General features: G+C 40.5%; 1 protein-coding gene across 1 annotated transcript in view; it reads right to left on the reverse strand.

The window, feature by feature from the left end:
• Positions 1–444: 444 nt before the first annotated feature.
• LOC107761247 (protein fluG-like) overlaps positions 445–20,182 on the reverse strand; it is a 53,299-nt gene continuing 33,561 nt past the window's right edge. Inside the window, exons 15-18 of the mRNA XM_075238995.1 lie at positions 8,826–8,971; positions 1,690–1,863; positions 787–1,016; positions 445–695 (exon numbers count right to left, since the gene is read on the reverse strand). Of these exons, the coding sequence (XP_075095096.1) occupies positions 445–695; positions 787–1,016; positions 1,690–1,863; positions 8,826–8,971 (801 nt within the window). The remainder of the gene's footprint in view (positions 696–786; positions 1,017–1,689; positions 1,864–8,825; positions 8,972–20,182) is intronic.

Genomic DNA, 20,182 nt, shown 5'->3' on the forward strand with positions numbered 1-20,182 from the left:
TTCATGAATTGGAGGAACATTAAATATGGCTTAAGCTTAATATACGATTTCGTTAATGTTTTGGTTACTTGAGTATGGCAATTGCCACTCCAAGTACGTAAGAAAAGGAAAACTATAGCTTGCACTTGCTCATGCAAGGGCAGAACATCATTAACACCTCTTCATCGAAAATTACACTGTGTAGATAGATAAAATATCTTTATGTATAAATACTATACTTTGAATTCACTTGGCTTCTTCAAGTATTTACTTCTTTATATTTAGAAATTCCTTTAATGAAAATCCTGGCTCGTCATTGTGCCCATGCTAGTAACAATATACTTTTCTACTTTACTATGCCTAATTGTTAGTAATGGATTGCATGAAACTTGCAAAGGTATAAAGCTATTAGCTACATTTAGCATTTTGGCGTACATATAAACCTGAGAACCTACGTGAGAATACTCAGTTAAGTGATTCTCTTTTAATTGCAGTTGCTAAGTGAATAAACAGAAATTCTATCAAACAGATAACACGAAGAAAGCAAAGTTTGAAACGTACGCCGACTCCTCCTCCTCTCGTGTCCAAAAAGTTCTCACCCAACATGTCCTTAAACCATTCATCTGAGTCCATATGGATGATAGAGTCTCTAAGATCCCCTGGTACTCTTATATCATCGTTATAATCGTTGGGATCAAAGACATAAGCCTCTGGCTCTGTTTAAGAAGAAAATACATGTGGAATATCAGATAAAAGTGCACGAGTGTCAACCCCATAAACTGGGAAAATGAGTTATGTCTAGCTTACCAACTGGCTCTGGAATTGGTAATCTTCTCCGCAAGCCATTGATCCCAGCGATAATTATACAAGCAAGACCCAGGTGTGGGTTTGCAGTTCCATCAAACGTTGTAATTTCAAAATTGGTTACTATATCTGCAGCTCCAGGAGGGCAACAAGCTCGTACAATTAACTCTTTGCACTCTATCCCCCAGCAAAGGTAATACGAATTCCGCGACTTAAATATTTGGCGCTCATAACTGTGCATCATGAGTATTTAGAATCATAATTCAAAAAAACAAAAAGGCTATGATGTTCAATAATCTCTCCTAATTAAGTCCATCACACAAAAAGGTGGAGATAGAATCTCTTGTAATTACTTTAATACTTAACAACGATGAAACAGGAAAAATGGAGAAAGAGAAATAAGTATCTCAGTTGATCAAAACTAATTTGTGATTGCAACGTAATGGATTGACAGTTGACGAAATATTTTAAAGGATACTTAACATCTAAGTGTAGGATATAAAGTTCTTTGAAACTAATTTCATGGAAACAGAAAAGACATGAATATATATCACTGGTATATTCAGACCGACATGCTTTGATAAACAAAATTTTGAGTAAAATAAGATCGTTCACAATTTAAACATTGGGTTAACAGATAAAACTGCTAAATTTTCATAAAGAAATCATTAATCACTTGTCGTTACATTCGAAGTGTCGCTCCAGCTTGTAGTTGCAATTAGTTAAAACTCTGTCACTGTTCAAATAGAGAAAATGGTGCTGCAGTCTCACAACAAAGCAGATTGAGATACTTCTATCAGACAAATATGCTCATCTAGAAGAATTGGCAATCCAGAGAGAGCATAAACAAGCCATCAATAGACACAAAGGAAACAATGCATTAAGAGTTATAAAAATTATCTTTACCTGTTAGTGATGGGCATTGTAAATACACATATGGAACGAAGATGATCTAACACCCCAGCCACGAACGATTCTCCAATCTTGGACATCCCATACCGATTTGGTTCTTCAGATGCCGTAAAAACGTTTTCTCCATTCTTAGACAAACTAATGTGTACATGTGATCCAAGCCAACATCTTCTGTATATGCATCATACCAGGGATAGACATTATCGTCATAATACCTACAAATAGGCCAGACGATCAAGTTGTTATGCACCGTAAAACTTTTGCTAAGTTTTAATTCGATTATACGTAGTTTTATGTGATACAAGGTTGAAAGATGTGTTTGAGCAGATTAGGAGTGAAATGAGAGTGTTTAGGAGTAAATGAAAACTTTAGGAAAAAGAAAAGATGGAAGAAAATACTAGGGGTTAGATTCTGACAAACGTGACCTAAATTCAAAAAAACATTACTCCAGATGTAGGAGTATAATGGTAATGGTCTCTAGAGTGTTGTAACACTCTTACTCTAGTTTCCTACGTTAAAAATTTTGTTATTTCTTGATTCCTACAAAAAAACTATATTCATTTTACTGAAGGATGTCAACAGGAAGACCATGTGCGTATGGCGCAAGCTTGCACGCACAACATGCAATAGCATAAGGGCATTTTTCTGTTTGTGGGAAGTCTCATGCGTGCAGTTCATGCTTAGCACGCACAACACACACACCCTGCATTTTTCCGCTTGATGAAAGCCCAAACAGGGTTTTATTTTCATTTATCTCATTTCCAAGAGATAAGGCACGACTTTGAGACGGAAATTCTCAACTTCTATCCTTTACATTTACAACTGTTGAAGTATATAACCATCTCATCTAAAAGTTTAAGCTGTTAGAAAGAGCACACTTTTATTTATTAAATTATGTCTTCAACACGCTCCCTCACATGCGGGCTTGATTCTTTTTTATGAGCCAAACACGTAAAAATTCTTTTTGGTATTGGACAGCGGTGGACAATTTTGGGTTGCTCTGATGGTAAGCACCCTCCACTTCTAACCAAGAGGTTGTGAGTTCGAGTCATCCCAAGAGCAAGGTGGGGAGTTCTTGGAGGGAAGGATGCCGAGGGTCTATTGAAAACAGCCTCTCTATCCCAGGGTAGGGGTAAGGTCTGCGTACACACTACCCTCCCCAGACCCCACTAGTGGGATTATACTGGGTTGTTGTTGTTGTTGTTGTATTGGACAGCGGTGAGACTCGAATCCAGGACCTCGGCCTGCTCTAATACCATGTTGAAGTGTGTAACCATCACATCTAAAAGCATAAGCTGTTAGAAAGAGCATACTTTTATTTACTAAATTATGCCTTCAACAACAACCATCAATATAAGTGGTTCTAACTACATATAATCATTCTTGTGAGAAATAGCATGGGAAAATCTATATTATTGATATGTATCACTTTACTATAATACAAGGAGCCTATTTATATCCACACTCTACAAATACATACTACTCCAACAAATACATACTACACTCTACAGCTACACTCTACACGTAAATTATCTAACACTCTCTCTCAAGCCGGCGCATATAAATCATACGTGCCGAGCTTGTTACAAATGTAACTAATACTCAGACTAGTAAGAGACTTGGTGAAAATATCTGCATGTTGATCATTTGACTTCAGAAACTTTGTAACAATATCTCCTGAGAGTATCTTTTCTCTAACGAAGTGACAATCAATCTCAATATGCTTAATCCTCTCATGGAACACCGGATTTGATGCAATATGAAGTGCAATTTGATTATCACACACAAGTTCCATCTGACTGATTTTACCCAATTTTATTTCCTTGAGCAACTATTTTATCCAAACCTAGCTCACATGTTACCATAGCCATTACTCGATGTTCTGCTGGTACACTAGACCAAGCAACCACATTCTGTTTCTTACTCTTACAAGACACCAAATTACCTCCTAATAACACACAATATCCGAACGTAGAACGTCTATCAAAAGGTGATCCTGCCCGATCAGCATCTTTTTATTTCACGATCATCTTAGCACCTCGATCCTCAAAGAATAATCCTTTGCTTGAGGCTAATTTTATATATCGAAGAATTTGGACAACTGCATCCTAATGACTATCATAGGGAGAATCCATAAACTAGCCTACAACACTCACAGGAAAGGAAATATTATGTGTAGTCACTGTGAGGTAATTCAATTTACCAACAAGCCGCCTATATCTTGCAGGATCGCTAAAAGCCCCCCCCCCCCCCTCATAACAGAAGTTTAGCATTTGGATCCATAGGAGTGTCAATGGGTCTACAACCCGTCATTCATGTCTCCTCAAGAATGTCTAAGGCATATTTTCTATTTAATAACAATACTTAAGTTAGACTAAGCGACCTCAATACCTAGAAAGTACTTCAACCTTCCCAGATCCTTAGTCTAGAAGTGCTGAAAGAGGTGTTGCTTCAAACGAGCAATATCATCCTGATCATTCTCGGTAATAATTATATCGTCAACATAAACCACCAAATAAATACACAAATTTTGAGCAAAAGATCGATAAAACACAGAATGATCAGCTTCACTATGAGTCATGCCAAAACTCCTGAATAACTATGCTAAACTTGCCAAACCATGCTCGAGGAGAATGCTTCAAACCATATAGTGATCAGCGCAACTGACATACAAGGCCACTAGACTCCCCATGAGCAACAAAACCAGGTGGTTGCTTCATATAAACTTCATCCTCAAAGCCACGGTAGAGAAAAGCATTCTTAATGTCCACCTGATAGAAAGTCCAATTGCGAACAACAACCATGGATAGAAAAAGGCGGATACATGCTATTTTCTCCACGCGAGAGAAAGTATCACTGTAATCAAGCCCAAATATCTGAGTATTACCTTTGGCAACGAGGCGGTCTTTAAGGCGATCAATTTGACCATGTGGACCAACTTTGACTGCATACATCCACCTACAACCAACAGTAGATTCACCTGAAGGTAGAGAAATAAGGTCTCATGTACTACTAGCATGTAAAGAAAACATCTCTCCGATCATAGCTTGTCGCCATCCAGAATGAGATAGCGCATCACCTGTGGACTAAGGGACAGAGATAGAGGACAAAGATGACACAAAGGCATATTGGGGTGATGATAAATGATGATAACTCAAACCAATATAATGGAGATTGGATTAAGAGTTAATTTTATACCTTTCCGAAGGGCGGTCAGTAGACTAGAAGTAAAAGAGTCCGCAGTAGGTGAAGGATCTGATACTAGACGTGATCATCTGGACCTGATGCTGAGCGCTGACGTTGATGATAAGTCAGGAGTGCGGAGATGTAGAAGGTTAAAATGGACCTGTCGGTGATGGAACTGGAGCTGTAGGTGATATGACTGGAGCTGTAGGTGGTGGAGCTAGAAGTAGAGCTGTAAGTGATGGAATTGAAACTGTAAGTGGTGGAGCTGGAGTAGTGGAGGGAGATGAATGGGAGAAAGTGACTGGATCTCAAAACGATGGTAGTAGTAACACCTCATAAATGTCTAAGTGTCACCTGGACCTGTGAAGTATGGCTGGGTTTCAAAGAAGGTAACATCAACAAACATAAGGGAAGTTAGGTGAATACCATCGATCTCCCTTTTGTGTTCTCGAGTAACCCAGAAATACACACTTGAGAGCACGAGAAGCTAACTTATCTTTTCCTGGAGTAAAGTTATGAACAAAATAAGTGCTCCCAAAGACACGGGGTGGAAGAGAGAACAACGGTGAGTGAGGAAACACGACAGAGAATGGAACTTGATTTTGGATAGATGAGGATGGTATACGATTAATAAGATAACAATATGTGAGAAATGCATCCCCCAAAGACGCAACGAAACATGAGATTGTACGAGTAGGGTACGAGCAGTTTTAATAGGATGCTTATTCTTTCAGCCACCTCATTTTGTTGAGATGTGTACAGACAAGATGTTTGATGAATGATCCCATGAGATCTCATAAACCAGGTATCATTTTCTGAAGTTTTGACAAACTGGGATGTCCCAACCATTTATGTAATAAATCTGGTGAATTAGTAACAGGACGAGTTGTTGAAGGAAGATAAGATGTGAGTCCATGTGATTTTGCAAGGGAAGTCCATTTGATTCACGCCCGGTACCAATGATCCGACCCGTACTGCGTTCCTGCATAAAAACAAGGTCATCACAAAATAAAACCGCGTATTTAAGTGATTTGGCTAAGCGACTAAAGGCTATGAAATTAAAAGGACTATCGGGAACATAAAAAACTGAATATAAAGGTAAGGAAGGAAGTGGACTTGCTTGACCTATTCCAGTTGACATGATTTGAGACACGTTGGCCATTGTGACTGTTGGAAGAGATTAAGAACTTGAAATAGTAGTGAAAAGAGATTTGTTACCAGAAATATGATCTGATGCACCTGAATCAATGACCCAAGACTCAGAGGATGAAGATTAGGAGACACAAGTCACGTTATTACTTGTTTCAACAACAGAAGTTATCTCAGAAGATGTCTGCTTACATGCTTTGTAATGAAGGAACTCAATATAATCCGCTAAAGAAACTATCCAACCATTCAAAGTATTGGTTCCCATTTTGTTATGACCAAAATTCTAGCAACCTCCGTGAGGCCTAGCTAACTCCCAAAGTCGTCGAAATCTGATGTAACTTTGATGGGTAGGCTCGGAAAAGCCTCGCGATCAGGTTGTCCTCAAGGTCGGCCAAAAAATGGCCGGAAACGGGTACACGCGCCGGCGCGTGGGACAAACGCGCCGCCGGAAACTCTTCTCTGACTGGCGCGTGAGAGCGCGTGGAGGGGCCTTTTTCGGAGATTTTTTCGGGGGTTTGGTCGCCTCTGTCTTAGGGACCTTGTGATGGTGTTGGATTTTGCACAACACCAAGGAAAAAGGATTTTGTTGCGGACAGTCTCCTAAGTCGCCGGAAAATTACACGGCGATGAGGTCTTTCTTCCCGGAAGTCGCTCGAATGAAGCACAACAATAAATTTCTAGAGAATGCACTGGAGAAAAATCTATTATTGATGTGTTTTACAATGTCCCTATTTATAACTATACACAATACATGCTCTACTATTCCATGTGGGACTAGGGTTATTTACATAACTATCTAACATACATGAGAAAAATGTTTTGACAGCCCGGCATAAGTGGAGGCGAGCATGTACTTGGCAATAACTATTTTTGAGAAATATTGCTTATGCTAACTGATATCTTTCTGCTATATTATTGATAACATAATTATGAGATTATTAGTATGTCGATACCAGGAGAGAATCTATAGTATTAGTTACAGGTTCACCTTAATCCAGTAATGTTTGCTCAAACTATGTGTTTGTTTTAAGAAATTCACTTAATGTATAAAAATATTTAGCTTGGAACCCAGTCCCGTGGTCCGATCGCTATTGTATATTAACTTGAGATCGTAATAGGAATTCATAAACTTCAAATCCTGGATCTGCCTTTGGTTGATACGTTATTATTACGTGTTTGATTGCACTGAGCATGAACATGCTAGATAGCACTTCGTGATGCATCATAGGAATGAGATGTTTTAGTTGCATTACACGGCTGGCTAGTGATGTATGAAATAGTTATATTAACGTTAAAATGATTATATCTTGATATACTATAAGATGTGTGTACGTTGCATTGATGCGTTTTTGATTGATGGTGATGTAATTGGCTGTGAATAGTCTGGTGCTCGTACAGTTTAGCCTGATGTGATTTGATAACTGACTATGGACGGTCTGGTGCTCATGCAATTAGGCTTATTGTGATTTGATGGTTGACCATGGCCAGTCTGGTGCTCGCATAGTTCAACTAAAAGATGTGTTGCTGCCTTATGGACCATCTAATGCAACTCATAGCATGCCCAACCGCCTGCTTATTCCCTATGAACTGGTGAAACGCATGGGTGGCATATGCACTTGCATTATCTGACGCTTTCATGTTTTGTAAGACTTGTCCTAGAGGTATGACTGAGATCGGGTTGATGATCTTACTGGGTCCTCGTGTCTCAGAACTTACTACTGTATGTAGATCCTATGTCTAATACCACCACACACTCGTGAGTTGCTTATTCATCTTGTCCCCTGTCTTCTTTGTCCGTGGAGGCTACTGTTTCAATTTATTTTTAGTCTATGTTGTCTGGCTGCATCCCAGTATCTTTTGTACTCAGACATACTAGCTGCTAGCTGCTACATAACTAGAGAGTTTATTACATGGATATTTGAGCATTTTGTGTCTTTATTTGTCAGTTATGATAGTTGTGGATATTAGATGTGTTTGGATGTGGATCAGTTGATTGTAGAAATTATTGTGATACCCATATAACCGGGGAAACTCGGTCGAAATGTTTGTGTGATGGCATAATACTATTTGTTTACAATCCGAATAAGTGCTAAATTATGCTTGACTTCACTTGCTGGCTAAAAGCTTTACTATGTGTTTGGTCACGACTTATAAATAACTAATTTTTTACTTTTTTTTTTATTTGGTATAATTGTTTTCGTTTTTTCTAAAAAGGGAAATATTACAAAGTGGGGAATCGAATCCTCACCAACAAGGAGAAAATTCAGGTAGTCAACTCCCCTTTATTTGGCATGATGATAACATAAGTTCAGCTTAAATAGAGAAACATGGTCGGTGAAGATTCATAAAGACGTCCCCCAACTTGTTTGGAACTGAGGCGTAGTTGTTGTCGTTGTTGTTTATTTTTATTTAAACGGTTTGAAGACAGTACAGATCGCTAATACCTCAATGTATGCTTTATGGGTAGTTGAACACGAGATAGTTAAGAGTTCGCTCGGCTAATGCCAGGCATGTCAGGTGCCGATTACGGCACTCTAGTGTTTGGTGGTGACACAAGTACTAAGAGAAACGGGTTCCCTCCAATAATTCAAGCAGCGGAAACTGTACAAGTGTACTGAAAATAAGTAATGCTATTGTTCATGTTTCTGAGTAGAAAGCTTTGATCTAACAACAAAATACCAAAAGGACTAAAATCATATTTGCGGTAGCACTGTAACTGGAGGAAAAGCATATCCAGATAAACAAGTAAAATGGAAAATGCACGTGAAAATATTGTGGCAAAATCTGCTACTTACCTTGGTGTAAAACATGCCAGTAGCCCATATTTCCTTGCAACTCCTTTGACTACTTCATGTGCAATTATTAAGTTATTTGCTGCTCTATCACAATCAGTGTATCCCAGGACAATTTCAAACTGACCTTTCCCAGCTTCTGAATGTATCTGCATGCTAGAAGAACGAAACATAAATAAAGCAGTACAGAGGATAAAATATATGAGCTATATTCATGTTATCATTAATGAAGGTAAAATTGACAAATATGTAGAGGTGGTTGATGTTGTTCATGAAGTGATAATCCATGTAAACTATAACAGCAAATGGACATTTTATTTTACGGTAGCGGTTTAATTTAAAAATCACGTTCTTTGGTTAATTAGTAGCTATTATTTCTCTATTGAGTATGGTGTTCAATTGCAAGTTTCATCCATTTCCCATTTGATAAATGAAAAATATTTGTTGCCAAATTTCAATTAGCTGCCCTCCAGAGCAGGAATGATGTGGTAAAGTATGCCGTACTTGCTGCAAGGAAAGAAAAAGGCCAAATAGATTAGACGACCCCTTAAAGTTGTAACCAAAATTCATTTAGACACCTCAGCTAAGACTATTACTTATTAGACACCTAACCTATATAAAATGTGTGTCTATTAAACACAAATTTTGTGGAGATGTTTGGAGGCTAGAGGTGTACCTGTCGCCTACGTTAGGTTATTTAAGGACATGTATGATGGAGTAAAGATCCGAGTGAGGACGGTGGGTGGGGACTCAAACCATTTTCCGGTTATGATGGGGTTGCATCAGGGGTCGGCACTCAACCCGTTTTTATTTGCTTTGGTGATGGACGTACTGACGCGCCACATCCAAGGGGAGGTGCCGTGGTGCATGCTATTTGCAGATGATATTGTATTGATTAACGAGACGCGAGACGGTGTGAACGCGCAATTAGAGGTTTGGAGACCTTGGAATCTAAAGGTTTCAAGTTGAGCAGGACCAAGACAGAATACTTGGAGTGTAAGTTCAGTGGCGAGACTCAAGGATGAGAAGGGGAGGTGAGGCTGGACTCGCAGGTCATCCCTAGGAGAGGGAGTTTTAAGTACCCTGGGTGTCACGACCCAACTGGAGGGTCATGACTAGCACCCGGGCCATACTTGCCGAGCACCAACATACATTTTATCTAACCTTCCTTATTATCTTTAAGGGCCGACAAGATCAATATAAATAGTAGACATGGATCATGAACATCCAACAATGAAAGATAATGTCATGAACATACATAACATGGGACGACAAGACTGTCAAGAAACTATATATAAGGTACAAGCTATCATGATGCCATGAAAGACTATACAACAAAAATCAGCCGAAAAGGCATTCTAAACCATACATAAGTCGACACCTGTCTATGAGCCTCTAAAGGAACATAAGTGCTACAACATTGCCGGAACAGGGCCCCGACATACCCATAATGTCTATAACAAAAATGCATACCAAGACCACGGCAAGTCCGGAGAAGGGATCTCGCCAATAACCGCTGAACTGGACAGCCTACTGTGGTGGGGGAGCTACGTCTACCTGTCTATCAGGACCTGCAGCACGACATGCAGCGTCCACAAATAAAAAGGACGTCAGTACGAATAAAGTACTGAGTATGTGAGGCAAGAAAGCATAAGTAAGAACAGTAATGTAAACAGGGATAGAGAATATACAACCTGTGACATCTGGGTACCTCTGAGGGCTACTGACATGAAATACATGATACATACATATATATACATAAACTTTTAAAACATACGCCTTTGTGGGCATCACCATCATCATATCGTACCCGGCCATAATAGGCTCGATAAAACGTACCCGGCCATCATAGGGCTCGGTAAAATCGTACCCGGCCACGTGGAGCTCGGTAAAACCCAACTGATCAGTGGTTGCACAATAGGTGCCGTACCCGGACGACTATAGCGCGGCTCGGTAGAGTAAAATAGATACATATATATGATGCATGCTGGACTCATTGGAATCACATTTTGAACCTTTCGGAATGACATAAGGTTGGTATCCTTCGTACACGTTATTAGGATTAACTCTTCATCAAGAATCTTATAAGAATCAGGAACTACCAACAACATTGATAATATAAGAATAAGAGAAGTAACATCAATATCAATCGTTTCATAAGAAGGGCAGCAATGTAAGTACTGCTAGCTTCTAAGAGTAGAGTATCTTTGGGAGCTCGTTCATTACATTATGTACAATCGGAGTCGTGCAAAAGAATGAAGGGGATAGCCTCACATACCTTGTATATACTGCCCAACCTCAAGCTATGCAAATGTCACGACTCTTTAGTCTACAATAAGACAAATGACATTATCATTATCGTTTAAGCGTCGTAACTATTATGTATCGACCACAACCTATTTTACGATAAAACGGACAGCACCTCCCCTATTTATATGACTTCCCACAAGTCAATACAATCACCAAACAGCCCAAACAACATCATTAATAATCATATTGAGCCTCCAAAATAGTCCACCAACCAACAACATTACTACCAAGCCTTTCGATATATATTTCACAAGTTCTAGCTTCAACGACTTAGCTGCAACTTGGATAATCTTACATATATATAGAGTAAGAGGTTCCTTAGCTTTAAACATAAAGAACAACTCCAATTTGACCTTAATTTTCCACGAAATATCCCTTCAATTCTGCCACAAGAACAAGGAAGCGAAACTAGCAATTAATTCGGGTTTTTCGGCACTAGAATTACTTTAGAAGACTTGAAATCACCTAGGGTTGATATTAAAAACTTGAAGGTGTATTTACATTATATAAAACACTTAAAACAACCTCCCACACGAGCTGGAACAACACAAAAATCAGCAACAACAAGAAGAACAAGAAACTTACTAGCGCCACGGGATTCCCGACATTTGATTTGTGTTGTTTGCCCTTTGTTTGGGTCTTGGATCATGAGAGAACCTTGAGAGACTGTTTTTAGGGTTATAAGGTCTGAATATACTGAAAAATAATGACTTAAAACGGGGTTGAGGTATCTTATATATGTCCATATGTCTTAAACCGCCTTTGTGGGCCCCATAGAGAGTAGCTTGGCGCACTCTCGCGAAAATGCGAATATCTCTCTATTTCAAGATCGTATCGATGAACGGTTTAATGCGTTGGAAACTAGACTCATAGATATTCAATTTGATAGGTAGATCACCCCATAATTCCAAGCACATTGGGAGAAAAATGCAGTAACATTTGACCTAAAGTTTAATTAAAATTATAAACCTAAGTTGCGACAACTTTTATCGACTTTTGTTTCATAACTCGCTTGACTTCAAGACTTATGATGCGGATATTATATGATTCAAATACATTAAAACAAGACCTCTTGGGATAATTAATCACCTCTAGTGTTACCCGAAAATACGGGTTACAACATCCTTGATTCGTTTAACTTCAAATACTTGTTAACCACTCTTATACACCCTTGTATCGTTTAAGACCAATAGGATTAACTTCTTATCATCTCAAAGATAATCTCTTCTTGGATTTACGTCGACTAACTTACGGCGTGATCTATGGTATGCGAATTTGGGTTGTAACACCCTCTCCCCCTTAGGAACATTCGTCCTCGAATGTAAGGGTTTATGGGGTGTCTAACTCATTGTGGATTCCGACGGAGATTTCCGGCTGAGTTTCCCCTATAAAATGGACACTAGCCAAACTTGCAAGCAGTTAAACCTAACCTATGGCCTTACAAGACTATACAAAGCATTATGGATATGTACATTATCTGCATATTACCATTTTGTATTAAAAAAAGAGTATTCACAAGCTATTGCTTACCTCATAGAGCCGTTTCACCTTATAATGCGTCCTTCTTTCCCCGGCATCCTCGTTATCTTCACTCTGGAATAGGTAAGGGTATTTAGACTTCATCTCCTCTTCTGCTTCCCATGTCATTTCTTCTATATTCTTGTTCCTCCATAATACTTTCACGGAAGCTACATCCTTTGTTCTCAGCTTGCGGACTTGTCGATCTAATATAGCCACTGGCACTTCATCATATGATAGATCCTTTGTAACTTGTACATCTTTGATAGGGACGACCCGAGAAGGGTCTCCAATACATTTCCTCAACATAGATACATGGAATACCGGGTGGACAAATTCCAATTCAGATGGCAATTCTAACTCGTAAGCAACCTGTCCAATTCGTCGAAGAATTTTGTACGGCCCAATATACCGCGGACTCAACTTACCCTTCTTCCCAAAATGCATAACACCCTTCATCGGCGAGATCTTCAGGAAAACCCAATCACCAACCTCAAATTCCAGATCACGACGTCGGACGTCGGAATAAGACTTTTGCCTGCTTTGTGCCGTCCTCAGTCGCTCTTGTATCACTTTCACCTTCTCAATGGCTTGGTGAATCAAATCTGGCCCATATAATTCTGTCTCACCGACTTCGAACCATCCAACTGGTGATCTACATCTCCTCCCGTACAGTGCCTCATACGGGGCCATTTTAATACTGGAATGGTAGCTATTATTGTAGGCAAATTCTATAAGTGCTAGATGGTCATCCCAATTCCCTTGAAATCTAGAACACATGCTCGTAGCATATCTTCAAGCGTCTGGATGGTACGTTCAGCCTGTCCGTCAGTCTGCGGATGGAATGCAGTGCTGAGATTTACTTGTGTGCCTAAACCCTTCTGAAAAGACCTCCAAAAGTTAGCCGTAAATTGAGCTCCTCGGTCTGATATAATAGATACCGGCACACCATGAAGCCTAACAATCTCCTTGATATACAACTTCGCATAATCTTCAGCCGTGTAAGTTGTCTTAACTGGCAGAAAATGGGCAGATTTTGTAAGTCGATCAACTATCACCCAGATGGAGTCAAACTTATGATAAGAGCGAGGTAATCCAATAATGAAGTCCATATTAATCACCTCCCATTTCCAGGTCGGAATCTCTATATTCTGAATCAATCCACTAGGTTTCTGATGCTCGATCTTTACTTGTTGACAATTAGGACACTGGGCTACAAATTCTGCAATAGACTTCTTCATGTTTTCCCACCAATACTGCTCTTTAACGTCATGATACATCTTTGTCGAGCTAGGATGGATAGAATATCGGGGCTGGTGAATCTCAATCATAATCTTCTCTCGCAACCCTGCCACACTAGGTACACATAATCGGCCCTGGTATCTCAGTGTCCCATCTCCTCCGATCTTGAAAGCTGTAATCTTACACTGCTGAATTCCCTCTCTCAATCTTACTAAGGTAGGATCTTCATATTACCGTGCTTTTACCTCGGCTACCAAAGATGATTCTGCTGTATTCTGTACAGTAACACCTCCGTCATCAGAGTCCAACAATCTGATTCTCATATTGGCCAGCTGGTGAAGCTCTTTGGTCAACCCTTGTCTACCTGCCTCAATATGTATTAAGCTTCCCATTGACTTACGGCTGAGAGCGTCTGCCACAACATTAGCTTTACCGGGATGGTACAATATCTCGACATCGTAGTCTTTCAGTAATTCAAGCCACCTACGCTGCCTCAAATTTAACTCCTTCTGCTTGAAGATGTATTGTAAACTCTTGTGATCTGTGTAGATGTCAACATGGACGCCGTATAAGTAGTGCCTCCATATCTTCAAAGCATATATTACTGCAGCCAATTCCAAATCATGAGTCGGGTAATTCTTTTCATGCTTATTCAATTGTCTTGATGCATAAGCAATCACCTTTCCACGTTGCATCAATACGCACCCCAAACCTATACCTGAGGCATCACAATATACCACATAACCTTCTGTTCCTTCTGGGAGAGTGAGCACTGGCACGGATGTCAATCGATTCTTTAGCTCCTGAAAACTATGTTCACAAGCATCAGACCACTGGAACTTGGTAGCTTTCTATGTTAACTTAGTCAATGGTGCTGATATAGAGGAAAACCCTTCTACAAACCGCCTATAATATCCTGCTAGCCCCAGGAAGCTGCGGACTTCTGACGGTGTTGTAGGTTTCGGCCAATTCTTCACTGCATCGATCTTCTGAGTGTCGACATTAATACCCTCATCAGATATCACATGGCCAAGGAATGCTACTGAGTTCAGCCAGAATTCACATTTAGAGAGCTTAGCATATAACTTATGATCCTGAAGGGTCTGTAATACTATCCGCAAGTGGCCCGCATGTTCCGCCTCCGAACGAGAATACACCAGAATGTCATCAATGAATACGATCACGAACACATCAAGATAGGGCCTGAATACACTATTCATGAGATCCATAAAAGCTGCTGGGGCATTTGTTAGCCCGAACGACATCACCAAGAACTCAAAATGCCCATATCTTGTCCGGAAGGCCATCTTTGGAATATCCTTCTCCTTAACCCTCACCTGATGATACCCTGAACGCAAGTCAATCTTGGAGAAATACTTGGCACCCTGGAGTTGGTCAAACAGGTCATCAATTCTTGGAAGTGGATACTTGTTCTTTATTGTAAAATTATTCAACTGTCGATAATCGATACACATCCTTAACGACCCATCTTTCTTCTGCACGAACAAGACTGTCGCACCCCAAGGTGAAGTGCTAGGCCTAATGAAACCCTTATCTAGCAAGTCCTTCAACTGTGCCTTCAACTCTCGCAACTCTGCCGGGGCCATCCTGTATGGAGGGATAGAGATCGGTTGAGTGTCAGGCAATGCATCAATGCTAAACTCAATCTCCCTTTCAAGAGGAAGGCCTAGGAGTTCATCTGGGAAAACATCTGGAAATTCATTGACCACGGGGATTAATTGTAGAGTAGGCGGCTTCGCCTCCGCATCCCTAACGCGAACAAGATGATAAATGTAACCTTTTGAGATCATCTTCCTTGCCTTAAGATAGGAAATAAACCTACCTTTCGGCGTAGCAATGTTCCCCTTCCATTCAATGGCGGGTTCACAAGAAACTGAAACCTAACCATCTTAGTACGACAGTCAACATTTGCATAGCATGAGGCCAACCAGTCCATTCCCATTATCACATCGAAATCAACCATTTCTAACTCAAATAAATTTGCCGAGGTTTGACGACTACAAATCATCACAGTGCAACCTTTATATACCCTTCTAGCAATCACAGAATCTCCTATCGGAGTGGATACCGCAAGTGGTTTACTTATCAATTCAGGTTCAATGCCAAACTTATTAGCCACAAAGGGTGTAACATATGATAAGGTAGATCCTGGATCAATTAGCGCATATACATCATAAGAAAACACAAACAATATACCTGTAACAACATCCGGAGATGACTCGAGATCTTGTCGACCTATTAGAGCATAGGTTCGATTTTGAGCACCACTCGAACTCGGCACTGAACCTCTACCTCTACCACGACCTGTCGACTGTTGAAAACCTTGTGCTAGAGGTCGAACTGATGAGGAAGAACCAGACACATATCCAGTCGGTTGAGCCATACCACCACCTCCTCTGTTAGGACAATCCCGCATCATATGGCCACGCTGTCGGAACCTCGACGGCACAGTCCAAAGTGGGCCTTGCCGCACTGATCACAACAAGGTGTTGGGGGTCTCGTCTGACTGGTATCTCTATGAAATTGTGAGCCTGATGCCCTCAAACTCTGACCTGAACCAGAATAGGTAAATCGATCATACCGAGGCCTCTGAAACTTTGGAGGAGCACTAGCTACAGGTGGCGCCGAACTCCTCGAAGATTGGGGCCTGATACTGCCTCTGAACTCATCAGAATACCCTGCAAATCTCGCCCTCTTATGCTGGCCCCTATCCTGCTCCCTATCTGCCCTTTGCTGGCGCTTACGATCCTCTAGGGTCTGGGCATAAGCCTGAATACGGAAAATATCCATGCCCTCTACCAAGGAGGCTGTTGTGCACTCATTTATCAGATGTGGTCCCAACCCGTTCACGAACAGATGCACCCTATCACTCATCTCGGCCACCATATGGGGAGCATACCTTGCTAAAGAATCAAACTGTATACTATACTCTCGTACACTCATATTACCCTGTCGAAGGTTCAAGAACTTATCAGCTCTAGCTCGTCGTATCTCAACTGGCAAGTAGTGACGAAGAAAGGCCTCAGAAAATTCCTTCCACACGGCTGGAGGAGCGTTCGGACCCCTAGATCTCTCCCAACTATCATACCAGAAAACCGCTAAATCCCGTAACCGATAAGAAGCCAACTCTACTGCCTCCGTATCACTAGCATGTATAACCCGCAATGTACGATGAACCTGATCAATAAATATTTGTGGGTCCTCCTTGGGGTATGATCCGGTAAACACTGGAGGGTCTAGATTAATAAAATCACGAACTCTCGCACTAACCGGTTTATCAGCAGCACCGGTATTCTGCCTCTGAGCCTGAGCAGCTACCAAGCTAGTCAACAATTGCACCGCACTGCGCATATCGTGGTCTGTAGTGCTAGACGGAGGAACTGGATGTACTGGGTGCCTCCTAATATCCTCTGGAGGAGACGGAGAGGTATGAGACGGCATCTCACTCTGAGCCTCACTTTGGCCTGCTCTGGCTGGAGGCACCTGAATGTTACCCTCTCCCACAGCTGTATCAAGCCGTTTACTAATTGCTTGCTTCCTAGTCGAAGGCATCGCTGAAAGAAAACAAGGTGAATATTAGATATGAACACTTACTACTCAACTCTACGCACGATCTAGATTCAGGAAGAAGGAAACAACCCTAGATGTCACGTAGCCTCCTGATTATAAATGTGGCGCGCTACACATCCATAATCAAAACTCTACTAGACACGGCTCATAGACATCCCCTAAGAAAGACTTGCTCTGATACTAAGTTTGTCACGACCCAACTGGAGGGTCATGACTAGCACCCGGGCCATACTTGCCGAGCACCAACATACATTTTATCTAACCTTCCTTATTATCTTTAAGGGCCGACAAGATCAATATAAATAGTAGACATGGATCATGAACATCCAACAATGAAAGATAATGTCATGAACATATATAACATGGGACGACAAGACTGTCAAGAAACTATATATAAGGTACGAGCTATCATGATGCCATGAAAGACTATACAACAAAAATCTGCCGAAAAGGTATTCTAAACCATACATAAGTCGACACTTGTCTATGAGCCACTAAAGGAACATAATTACTACAACATTGCCGGAACAGGGCCCCGACATACCCATAATATCTATAACAAAAATGCATACCAAGACCACGGCAAGTCCGGAGAAGGGATCTCGCCAATAACCGCTGAACTGGACAGCCTACTGTGGTGGGGGAGCTACGTCTACCTGTCTATCAGGACCTGTAGCATGACATGCAGCGTCCACAAATAAAAAGGACGTCAGTACGAATAAAGTACTGAGTATGTGAGGCAAGAAAGCATAAGTAAGAACAGTAATGTAAACAGGGATAGAGAATATACAACCTGTGATATCTGGGTACCTCTGAGGGCTACTGACATGAAATACATGATACATACATATATATACATAAACTTTTAAAACATACGCCTTTGTGGGCATCACCATCATCATATCGTACCCGGCCATAATAGGCTCGGTAAAACGTACCCGGCCATCATAGGGCTCGGTAGAATCGTACCCGGCCACGTGGAGCTCGGTAAAACCCAACTGATCAGTGGTTGCACAATAGGTGCCGTACCCGGCCGACTATAGCGCAGCTCGGTAGAGTAAAATAGATACATATATATGATGCATGCTGGACTTATTGGAATCACATTTTGAACCTTTCGGAGTGACATAAGGTTGGTATCCTTCGTACACGTTATTAGGATTAACTCTTCATCAAGAATCTTATAAGAATCAGGAACTACCAACAACATTGATAATATAAGAATAAGAGAAGTAACATTAATATCAATCGTTTCATAAGAAGGGCAGCAATGTAAGTACTGCTAGCTTCTAAGAGTAGAGTATCTTTGGGAGCTCGTTCATTACATTATGTACAATCGGAGTCGTGCAAAAGAATGAAGGGGATAGCCTCACATACCTTGTATATACTGCCCAACCTCAAGCTATGCAAATGTCACGACTCCTTAGTCTACAATAAGACAAATGACACTATCATTATCGTTTAAGCGTCGTAACTATTATGTATCGACCACAACCTATTTTACGATGAAACGGACAGCACCTCCCCTATTTATATGACTTCCCACAAGTCAATACAATCACCAAACAGCCCAAACAACATCATTAATAATCATATTGAGCCTCCAAAATAGTCCACCAACCAACAACATTACTACCAAGCCTTTCGATATATATTTCACAAGTTCTAGCTTCAACGACTTAGCTGAAACTTGGATAATCTTAAATATATATAGAGTAAGAGGTTCCTTACCTTTAAACAGAAATAACAACTCCAATTTGACCTTAATTATCCACGAAATATCCCTTCAATTCTGCCACAAGAACAAGGAAGCGAAACTAGCAATTAATTCAGGTTTTTCGGCACTAGAATTACTTTAGAAGACTTGAAATCACCTAGGGTTGATATTAAAAACTTGAAGGTGTATTTACAGTATATAAAACACTTAAAACAACCTCCCACACGAGCTGGAACAACACAAAAATCAGCAACAACAAGAAGAACAAGAAACTTACTAGCGCCACGGGATTCCCGACATTTGATTTGTGTTGTTTGCCCTTTGTTTGGGTCTTGGATCATGAGAGAACCTTGAGAGACTGTTTTTAGGGTTATAAGGTCTGAATATACTGAAAAGTAATGACTTAAAACGGGGTTGAGGTATCTTATATATGTCCATATGTCTTAAACCGCCTTTGTGGGCCCCATAGAGAGCAGCTTGGTGTACTCTCGCGAAAACGCGAATATCTCTCTATTCCGAGATCGTATCGATGAACCGTTTAATGCATTGGAAACTAGTCTCATAGATATTCAATTTGATAGGTAGATCACCCCATAATTCCAAGCACATTAGGAGAAAAATGCAGTAACATTTGACCTAAAATTTAAGTAAAATTATAAACCTAAGTTGCGACAACTTTTATCGACTTTTGTTTCATAACTCGCTTGACTTCAAGACTTATGATGCAGATATTATATGATTCAAATACATTAAAACAAGACCTCTTGGGACAATTAATCACCTCTAGTGTTACCCGAAAATACGGGTTACAACATCCTTGATTCGTTTAACTTCAAATACTTGTTAACCACTCTTATACACCCTTGTATCGTCGTTTAAGACCAATAGGATTAACTTCTTATCATCTCAAAGATAATCTCTTCTTGGATTTACGTCGACTAACTTACGGCGTGATCTATGGTATGCGAATTTGGGTTGTAAC

Source organism: Nicotiana tabacum, chromosome 19 (genome assembly GCF_000715075.1).
Source record: "Nicotiana tabacum cultivar K326 chromosome 19, ASM71507v2, whole genome shotgun sequence".
NCBI classification, from domain to species: domain Eukaryota; kingdom Viridiplantae; phylum Streptophyta; class Magnoliopsida; order Solanales; family Solanaceae; genus Nicotiana; species Nicotiana tabacum.